The sequence below is a fragment of the Antrostomus carolinensis genome, unplaced genomic scaffold, assembly GCF_000700745.2.
Source record: "Antrostomus carolinensis isolate BGI_N321 unplaced genomic scaffold, ASM70074v2 scaffold5489, whole genome shotgun sequence".
In the NCBI taxonomy this organism is placed as follows: Eukaryota; Metazoa; Chordata; class Aves; order Caprimulgiformes; family Caprimulgidae; genus Antrostomus; species Antrostomus carolinensis.
In genome coordinates, this window is record NW_010339130.1 from 26867 (window position 1) to 37886 (window position 11020).

General features: G+C 39.9%; 1 protein-coding gene across 1 annotated transcript in view; it reads left to right on the forward strand.

Annotated features, from left to right (window-relative positions):
- The window catches only part of ZCCHC2 (zinc finger CCHC-type containing 2), a 29095-nt gene extending 20338 nt beyond the window's left edge, over positions 1 to 8757 (forward strand). Inside the window, exons 8-13 of the mRNA XM_010175722.2 lie at positions 135 to 270; positions 1356 to 1420; positions 2364 to 2458; positions 5025 to 5153; positions 5866 to 7374; positions 8397 to 8757. Of these exons, the coding sequence (XP_010174024.1) occupies positions 135 to 270; positions 1356 to 1420; positions 2364 to 2458; positions 5025 to 5153; positions 5866 to 7374; positions 8397 to 8464 (2002 nt within the window). The 3' untranslated portion in view covers positions 8465 to 8757. The remainder of the gene's footprint in view (positions 1 to 134; positions 271 to 1355; positions 1421 to 2363; positions 2459 to 5024; positions 5154 to 5865; positions 7375 to 8396) is intronic.
- The last annotated feature ends 2263 nt before the right edge of the window (positions 8758 to 11020 follow it).

The window sequence follows — 11020 nt, forward strand, 5'->3', positions numbered from 1 at the left end:
TGATGATTTCTAGGGTTTTCTGAAAGCAAAATACCACTGTTTCCCAACATGATGCAGAAATGTGTATGTTGGTAGGAAAAGCCTGTAAGTTTGTTTACATCAGCATAACTTTTTTTTTTTCCCCATTTCAGCAGCACTAGCAGTGCAAAATGTTCTTCACTGGATAGCCTTAATATACAGCACTCTGAGCAAAATGGGGTAGTGGACTGGAGAAGAAAAAACTGTATTGTCCAGCAGCACCCAGAGCACTGTACTAACCTACTTGACCAGGTGTGTTGGTGTTTTTTCTCTAAAGCAGTATTCTGAGACACTTGAGAAGACTGTCCACTACACGAGATTAGATTTAGCTTTAAAGGGTGAAGAGCCTTGCAAAAACTGTAGAAATAAGTGTTGAAGTTCAAATTGCTAGTGATTATCTTGATTAGAAAAACCATCATAATTACTTACCTCTGTCTCATAAAGTTGCATATTTTGTTTATGAATTTGTAAATAAAATTTCCCAGTAGGATTTAGGATCTAAGTAATCAGAAAAGTCTAATGTTCATTTCTAATCAGACACTTTCTTGTTACTGTAACACATTGTCATCAGAGGGAATTGCAGAACGCCTGGGGAATTTCGGTGTTACTGCAAGGAACAAACTAGAAGCTCTATTAATAACGAGACCATATTAATGCTACAGTAGGGACAACAGGCTAAACATACTTTCTATCCTACCTGCATTATCTACATAACTTAGGTATTAATTGTTGTTGAAAAAAAGTTAATAGCTAGATGCATACACACTTTTTGTGAGATTTGTGTCTTTTCAATGGTCAATTTTTGAGAAGAATAATTATTTCTAAATAAATTCATCTACTGAAATTGAGGGAAGGAAGTTTGTTCACGGCTTACATCTGAAAAACCTTGAATGTTAGAATTGCTTAATATTACTCTTATTCTACAGACAGAATTTGGCTATTTATTACGTGGGGAATAGCAAGGCAAACGAAACTGGTTTCCTTATTTCACAAAACAGGGCAATGAATTGAGATTTGCCTCTAAAGATGAAATGGTAGACTGCATCGAAGCTTGAAATAGTGCAAGCTTAAGGCAAGAAAAAAAATATACTAAAGCAGAGGAAATATTTGCAAATAGTAATTTGCTGTGTTTTGTTGATAATGACATAAATGCAAGACAAGACACATTATTCTGAAGACCTGGATGCACTGTACACAGTAGTTGTTTGCCTGCTTATAGCACCTGTGAGCTCACTAGGCTTGGACTCATGGACCTGTCTGTCCAGAAGGGTTTTTTTTGTTGGCTTTCATGATACAAATTCTGTTGTTTGACTGGTGTCTTTGTATTTTCTGTCTAGCATACAGCGGAAAAACGAAGTCTGTCTACAGTAAGCAAGAAGAAAGGAAAGCAACAGCTGGAAAAGTAGGTTTCCAGTGTAACCAGTGATTCAGACACGAAGTGTAATGCATTCACTCTGATAAACAGTGTCTACAGTCGGTTAGGTGCTTTGTTTTGCTGTTGTGGAACAAGAGCTGGCATAGCGTGAAGCCAGTCTATGTAAAAATCCTTATTTTATCTTCTGAAAAGAAGTCACTTGAAAAATAGAATGTAATTGTGTGCATTCATTTCTGAAAATACCAGTTGTCATTTAGCAAAAAGATGAAGGAGCAGAAGTAGGTTCTTACCCGATACTGAATTTCCTTTTTTCCCTTTATATTTATGTGAAAGTTAAAAGGTGTAAAGCTGTCCAGAAAACATTGAAAATCCAATAAGGATTGACAGCAACCTTTAACATTACCCAGTGGGTGGTAATTTGCTGAAATGTTTTATTGAAGATAATTTGCACATCAGAGGGCTTCAGAACTTCCTTGGGGCTACACAATCCTGCACTGTGAGGAAGCGAAAATATTTTCACCCTTATCTAATATTCTGCCTACTTGCAAGTTGACTTGCTGTCATTTTGTTACTCCAGTTTTTTAGCCAGATGTTTTCCTGCTAGCCTGGTGTGTACGGCTGCGTTACACTTATCAGCTTTCAAAGATGACTTTAGTATCAGCAGCATAGTTTCTTTTTTTTTTGTGCATTTTCTAGTATCAGCTGCACCATTTCTTTTTTGTGTGTGTTTTGTTTCTTAGATCTTAATTCATAGTGTTTAGTAATACTGCTTGCAGTTTAGTTTCTGGTACACTGCACTAACAGCCTTTACCTCTTTGTTTATTATCTGCATTTGTTGTTATAGCTATTAAATAGACATTTCTGGACTGGAGTCACTGCCTTTGTTTACAGTGGTATTATATATTCATCCGTGGTTAGTTATTTGTGCCCATGCATTTAAAAAAAAAACCTTTGAAAATTATTTACACAGGGAGAAAGCAAAGAAAACTGACTGCCGGTTGAATAACAGAGCTAATGGGGTTAGAGTTGCAGCATCACAGCATATCCGCACAGGGACAGCAAAAGGTAAGATGTTTTTTCCCAAGCTGTTTGTAAGAAACAGAATTTTCAGCTTTGCTGATTTATTCATTGTTCTGCTTTAAAGGGGAAATCACAAGTCTGAAATCTGTTTTGGTGCAAGTCAGCGTGGTGTCTGTCTAGTCTGTGCTTTGACTTGCTGCATAGAACATGTTAGACTCAGTCTTCTGTGTGCAGTTGCTCAGGGTATGTCTCTTCATGCAGAACTGGAAAAATACTAATAAAGTCTCTGTAAGTTGCCTTATGTAGAGTAGTAGTTGCAGAAAGAGTTACAGAAGCTGGGCTACTTCTATACGAAATTTAGCAGTCTGAGTGTGTGGAGGTCCAGTGTCTTTAGTCCTCTCTTTGCAGCTCACTAGTTTCTTCAGCTCTTGTGGAATGGCCCATGAGGAACCTGTATAAAAACCCTGCGGTGTGAACCATTGATGAACTGTAGTGTGTAAACCAAGTGACTGCTGAGGTACAACACAGGACCATGTGTGCTGCCCTAACAGGGTTTTCAGGTTTGGGTAATCCAGCAAAATCTAGTGTCTAGGCCAAGACTGGGGTACATCAGTCAGTTACAAGACAAAATTATATTTGTGTTTCTTTAGTAAATTGGGTCTTCAAGCTTTATGACAAATTTCTGAAGGGCTGTGTTACCTACTGACTTTGCTATCTTAATGTTTTCTGAGCTCCCAATATCAGTTGCAGCCTTGCCTGTCTTACACTTAGTTCTCATGATGGAAAGTTGACAAAGAATTTGCCCTTTTCTACACCACCCAATTGACAGAAGTGTTGAAAAGACTCTTACAAAGTGCCTTGTTCTTGCTCCCACTTGGGGTACAGTTGTGATTAAACTTTCATTCTTCCTTCTCACCTTTGAGAGTTCTAAGTGGATCCTGTTCTGAATTATTGTCATGTGTTTCATGGGCAATTTTTGTTACCTTCTACAAACAGTATCTGACTAAATCTTTAAGAATTCACAGTTCACAAACTCAGCAAAACCAGGACAATTTTAGAAAGCTGTAGCTAAGGGCTGTACAAGCAGAAAGCATACTCTAAAGGAGAGCTTTGCCACATACATTTCTGATTGATTTCTGTTCTTGTTGTCAGGCAAAACACGCCGAGCTTTTATGAACTGACAGTAACTTTTAAGAGGTGGTGCAGTGTGTGGCATAGTGCAAAGTTAAATAGGGAATGCTCTGCCATAGGAGTTTGTCCTCTCACTACCCACTGCTCTACAGATGTGAAACTGCCTGCCTGATACTGCTGGCTACTTAAGGCCACTTCAGGAGGAAACTGCAGCCCACAGAGGCTGGAAGCAATTAACTCCTGCTCAGAGATGAGCTTTCTACCTGTGTGTTTGTGTATAAACATTGAAATGTCTTTTGAGATACACTATTAGACACATAGTCAAAAGAAAAAAAAATCATGTTGTAGTCTGAATCTCTGTAGCTTTCTATATCCAGGCTTGGTTTGAAATGCTCTGTTTTGAGTCAGTAACTCTTCACTGCATCATGTTTCCTTCCATTTTTGCCTCTCTATTTTTAGCCTGTCTCAGGCATCAGTTTGTTACACTTTGAAGACTTGATATTTTGTGACTAGCACTTTAGACTCCTGCTTTCAGTGATGTGAGGTTGTCACTGATGCTTCAGGTTCAAAACTCTTCTTAAAATAATTTGGCCAATTACAGATTTAATCCAGGAAATTATTTCAGGAATTGAATCATTAAGGCAGCTTTTTGATGACTTATCCCAACCTGTTAAACTGGCAGTAGCAATAACGAATGAATTAATGATTTAGATGTAAAATAATGATTTATAAAAATTAATAAAGCAAAGAATAGTGTTCCAGTTTTTGTCCTGGACTTTTGCCAGCCAAGGTTTTGAGGGTTGGGGTTTCCTTGAAGCTGGTGTCTGGCAGACGTTGCATCTGTCCTGCTCCTTCACCTCTGGGGCTGAACTTGAAAGCCAGAGCATACTTACTACTTGGCTTCACTAATAGAATCTAAACCCACCCTGAAAGCTGATTTCCAGCAAATGAGTTCCCCATGATCCCATTCAGAATTTAGAAAACATTTTTACACTTTTTTTAGTGTACCTCTTTTTCATTAAACACATTTTGTTGATACAGTTTGCTTAAAGCCTGTTCTGGAAGAGTTAATTGTAAAAAGACGTATGATTTGGATGTTGCCTGCTGAGTTAGCTTTCTGCCTTTGCTGGTGTGACTGAGGAGTATTGCATCTCTTTGAATGGGAATGTTTGATCACTCCCATTCAGAGGAAATTACTATTGTAGTACAATTTGGTATAAGCATCACAAAATTTATTAAGGATTATCATTCTTTTCACTACTCTGCATAAATATCAATTTTCAATGTCACCTTCTTTAACACCAAGGATTCAGTCATCGCAAATTTAGGGCCAAGACCAGTGGGAGTGGGAATGCTAGGAATACAGGGCACAGATGCAATTAAGTAGGAACAAACAGAAATCTAAACTAGCATGAAATGTGAACAAACCTCACTTCCATATACTGAGATTAAAGATAAAAATACCAATTTTTATTTTTAGATCTGAATTTGGACGCTGGATCTGGTCAGGATACATGTGGAGAAACATCATCTGAAAGTTACAGTTCTCCATCTAGTCCACGACATGATGGGAGGGAAAGCTTTGATAGTGAAGAAGAAAAAGACAGAGGTTGTATTTATGGAGAGTGTGCATGAATGTCTTTATTCCTAGACTAATTTCTTTCTTGTATTAATTTTCATTAGTTTCTCAGTTTTACCAGCTGCTTTTATTTCTGAACTAGCCACGGAACACACTTTGCTTTGTGGGTTTTGTGACTGAATGGTTTGAAGGCTTCTAGCAACGGCTAAGAAGTATTTAAACAGTTTAAGTACTGCTGAGTTTTGGATTACTACATACATGTAGTAATTTTCTGACCTCAGTGGCATTAGCTCTCTTGAGAAATTTCAGCAGTACAGTAATGGGAAAAACTTGGGCATGAGGGGACTGGTTTTATGTCGAATTATGTGTGGCATATCTGAGATCCTTCTTTTTGTATTGGCAGTTCAATTTGCCACTCTGTCCAAATTTGAGTAAGCTGTGTTAATGTCTATCTAGGTAGATGCAAATTCCAAATTCAGTCTGTGTCCTACTCTTCACATTTGTTGATATAAACGAGTCAGAGACACAGTAGCTAGTTGGGCAGTGTGATATAGGCAAGTGATGGAGATTGACCTAGCTTGATTGGAATGAACAGAAATAAACCCAAAGTTGTTACAATTTGGGAAGACAACTATTATTTGTGTCATCCAACTTAGGAAGTTTTATATGGGTAAATGAGTCCAGGGCATGACTCTTGTTTCAGATTCGTTCTTCTGACTGACAAATGCTTTTGTCTCTGCAGATACGGACAGCAATTCTGAGGACTCTGGGAATCAAAATACAACCAGGTTTACAGGCTACAGTGCTGTCAGTTCATCAAATCTGAACAAATCACCTGCTCAGATCTCTTCAGTGAATAATGAAAATGGAAGCCTTTCAGAAGATCCTTTGAATGCAAAGTTTCAACATATTTCCTTCATGCCTACCTTACACTGTGTGATGCACAGCGCTGCCCAGAAGCCGGAAGCAGTTGTCCCGCCACCCATATCTGCAGATGGTAAAACGATGGGAATGCTTGTTACCACGCCTGTCGCTGTCTCGCCAGTGAGAGAGTCTGCAAATTCACCTCCTGGTGGAATGGGCCCAGGGACCTCTGGTGAACCCGAGAAACGCCTTGAGCTGATGGCTTCCCCTTTGCCAGTCCCATCCACCTTCCTTCCACATTCTGTCCAGCCTGGTAGCCCTGCTCTGCATTTGGCAATACATAGGTTGAAAATGCCCTCTCCGCAGGGATCATCGGAAAGTTGCACAGTTAATGGACCGCAGCAGCCGACAGGAAACTTAAGTATTGGATCACCAAATACTGCCTTTATCCCAGTCCACAATCCAGGTAGTTTCCCAGGATCCCCAGTTCCTACTACAGATCCCATCACGAAACCCGCGTCCCAGGTGGTAGGACTGAATCAAATGGTGCCTCACATTGAGGGAAACCCAGGAGCGATCCCTCAGCCTACCAATCTAAAGGTAGTTCTTCCAGCAGCTGGTCTCTCCACAGCAGCACCGCCACCTCCACCAGCTTCATACGCTTTGCCAGGCAGTCCTCATGCTACCAGTGTGTTGCCCAATCAGAATACAAACGTGCTAAACACTGTAGCAACTTCCTCACCGCCTCAGTCGGCTGGTTTAGGTGTTGGTCAGGTCCAGTCCTCTGTTCCTCCTGCGATACCTACACATACGCCAGGCCCTGCCCCTAGCCCGAGCCCCGCTTTGACACACAGCACTGCACAGAGTGACAGCACATCCTACATCAACGCTGTTGGAAATAACAACACTAACGGGACAATGTTACCTCCGCAGCAGCTGGGATCTGGTCCTTGCGGTTCTTGCGGACGTAGGTGTAGCTGTGGGACCAACGGAAGCCTTCAGATTAATAGCTATTTTTATCATAACCCACTTCATGGACAAGTCTACAGAGTTCCATCTTTCTTCACTCTGCCATCACTTTGCAATGGCAGCTACCTCAATCAAGCACATCAAAGCAATGGAACACAACTTCCTTTCTTCCTGCCTCAGTCTCCGTATGCAAACGGGCTTATGCATGACCCAGTGATGGGGAGCCAAGCCAACTATGGTATGCAGCAGATGGCAGGGTTCGGGAGGTTCTATCCTGTATATCCAGCACCTAACGTAGTTGCCAACACAAATGGGTCGGGACCCAAGAAGAATGGGAACGTTTCTTGTTACAATTGTGGTGTAAGTGGACACTATGCGCAGGACTGTAAGCAGTCATCCATGGAGGCCAGTCAACAAGGTAATCACGATAGCTCCCAGCGGACTTGCTTTTGAGTTTAGCAGTTTCTCTTTACCTTTCTGAATGTGCTGTTTCTGGTCTTGCAGAAAGGCGTGCGTGCGTGTGTATGTGTTGTGTAAATGGTTGTGCACTGGTGACCTGCTCTAAAACTGCAAAGCATCTTAGCTCTGCCTGAAAAATTTGTAGAACAGTGCAAGGGAACGGGGTTCACAGCTCCAAGTTGAAAAGGGGCGTGAGTCAGAGCTGGGAAGTCAAACCATATCAGTCCTAAATTGTCATTCGTTTTTCACTGGTTTGTTTTTGGTATTGTGTTGGGACTTGCATGTTGTTTCAATTTTTCCATCCCTGTTCAGTGTTTCTGTGGAGAGAATTCATTGGCAAAAAGTGAAAGATACCAGTTACTGTCTGTGATAGGAACAAACTTGGATTCTTAAAACTCGTGAGAATTTAAAAAAAAAACCCAACAGCCTGGGTATTTGATAATTTAATTTTTCCAAAGCTTACCTTTGCACAGTCAGCCATCCTTCTGTGCCCCTTCATGCAATACGTGAACGAAATGTGCTTTAACTTTTCAGACAAGTTGCAGCAAAAGGGCAGAAACCAATTGGAACTAAAAATCAAAGGAATGGCTTCAGTCTTACCTGCTGTTTCTCTCTCCGTCTAGAAGAATGGGGAGAAGACAGAGATTGCATAGAGCATAAACTAGTTTTGATTATTGGCCTGTGCCCATTCTGACCTTTCTTGTTTTGTCGGAGTGGAACATGAAAGACAAACCTTAATGGGGGTCGTCTTGTCTTTGTATCGTTCCAGTAAAGTCCTGTATCTATGGTCTATACCTTTTTTAAACGTGCGGTTTGAGCAAGCAGATGAAAGAAAATAGTATAAAATCTGAGGACCTACTTTAAAAGGACTGGAGGATGATAGTGCCTTTTGAAGAGCATGTCCATTTTGATACCTTGTAGTGGTTTTGTAATCCATTTTAATTGTGAGCAGTGACTTAGTAGTTCTCTTTCCTGTTTTAGGCACTTACAGACTGAGATACGCACCTCCCCCTCCCCCTTCCAATGATACCTTGGATTCTGCAGACTGAAACAAGTAAACATTGCCTACTTAAACTGAAGCTTGGGAAGGTGTGTGTGGGAGGGGGGAGGTTGGTCTTGTGTTTTGGGACATTCCCGGTTCTATATTCTTTTGGAATTTTTCATTGCTCTTGCACCTCTGTTCCATACAAAAGAAGAAAGCTGAGTCCCTGGTCTCCTCCTGGTTCTACAAAAGGCTTGAGTAATGCATGTAATTCAGACACACAGCCAAACAATCAGAAAGAGCATTCGAACCATGCTTTTGCACTGAAGACTTGAGACACGTGCAATGTTTACTGCATTTTTATTTTTATTTTTTTTTTAAAAAGTCCTCTGACCTCTGACATCACTGGTGGAGCGGCCATATGGTGAAAGAAGAAACTTGGTCATGTTCCCCACCACAATCTTCTTCCCTCCCTCCCTGTTCTCCTTATGCTGCTGTTTTCTTTTCTTTCCCTGTTTGTCCACGTGGATTCATTGGACCTGCATGAGTGTTTAGCAGTTCAGACAGACCCTGCCCGTACTCTAAATTAATGCTGATGAATTGAGGGGAGATGTTCAAACGTCCTGTTAGGAGAGTCCAAAGGAACACACAATAAATACTGTGTGTGCACTGTATCTGATAGTAACACATATACCCAGCTCTTGAGAGTCCCAAATAAATGAAAATACACAGAGCAGGAAGGGGCTGAAACTGTGTGGACTGGAACAGATTTAGAGAAACGATCGAGCTTAAATTGACAGATTTTTTTCTTCCATTGTAGCTTTTTAGTCTGTATGTTCAGCAACAAAGGTGAAAAAAATGGTATGAATGTTGTAGTCAGTGTGTTTGCATTTGTAATGAAAGTTGACAGCATTTTTTCCTTTTTTAAAGCTATTCTACATCGTGTCAACACAGAATGAACATTACTTGATTGAATATTTTTCTCCTAAACTATTACAGTGTTGCATTGTACTTAGAATGTAAATGTTTTATTTCAAAATGAACAAAAGCTATGGTTTTCTACAAAATAGTCAGGTATTAGTATTAGAACCTGTCTACCAAATAGCAAAGTCACTATTTTATAACAATTTACCACTATGCGTAATTACGGTATAATGTGAAAGACTGAAATGAGTGTTAAGATGGTATTAATCATGTCAGTATCATGAGTAAGTAAGTTTAATGCTGCTGTATTTTTTATTTCATTTTTTAAAAGCCAATATATGTACTAAATTGCTTCCAGGTAATATTTGATTTCCTAAAGTGCACTGAGGTTATCTGGAAGATGAGTGTATTTTTTGACTGCTGCATTCAACACCGATGAACAACTACCACTGTATATCCATAGGGTTTGGCATTCCTCACAGTTCATGGCAGAAACGTTTCTTCTTAAAGTCAGACCTGGTGTGCGGTAGAGGGATGAAATAAAATCGATCTTTGGTTCAGCCGTCTAATAAATTGCTAAACAAACAAACAAAAAAAAAACTTGAAGAAAAAGAGCTTGATTACTACATTTCTTCATAGGTAGCATTTATATTTATAGCACCAGTGTACATTTTGAAACTTTTTTCTTGGAGGGGGGGAATGGGGAGGGAGGTAGATGAAAGCTTTAATTTAAAAAGAAAAAAAAAGTTTAAGTAGTAAATGAAAATTATTTTGATTAAAATTTTTATTTGATCTGGGTATTTTTGGACCACTTGAAATGAATGAACTGCGTTTGAGTTGAAGTGAGGGTGTTAAACCACCAATGGACTTGTATTGTGAATTACCTGCCAGTTGTACTTTATGGAACTTATTTTATGATTTAAAATACTGTACTGTAAATAGGAGGTATGTTACCTTCTCTTTATTTGTATGTTTACCATATACTTTGATATTTGAAATGTACTGGAAAGGTCACTTATATTTCTAGAAGAGATTGGATTTTATGCAACCTTTTTCCTTGAATTAACAGCAATAAAAAAAGAAAAAAAGTAGCTGTGTGCAAGTTCTGTCCTTCATCAGTGAGAGCAGCGGAGTGAGCGTGATGCGCTGGGTACTGGGGTGGGATCACGGAAGGTTTTGGCAAGCTGCCATTTTGGTTGGAATCTGTCACTTTTAAGACAAAGCTGAGAGTATTTTACTTAAGGTAAGGTCAGTTATGTATCTAAAGTCAGAATACTGTCTGATTTAAACTTATTTAAGGTAGATAGATCTCTTGGGAGAAGGAGGGTGACCTTGTGTGATAGAACCAGGACTTTGACCTAAGTTCTTTGAGAACAGTTCATCCTGTCTTACGTTCTGATGGCTCCTGGATTTGGGTTAAAACACAGTTTAAACATGCTGGTTTTTGACTGCAGTGCAAATAACGTGTGTGCTACTCATGTAGTAACTGGAATGTGACTTCTTTCTTCCATATGCTGAAATAGATGGAAGGACAACAGGAGTTGCTGGGAGTCGGGAAGAGGCTTAGCAGGGTGCAGATTACAGCTGAAGGGTCTGATAGGAATTTAGTACACGAACGTGCTCAGGCAGTACTGAGGAAGGGAAGGGTAGTGATTACTCTGTCATCTCATGTGACTGTATAGACAGGGCTTCTAATTCC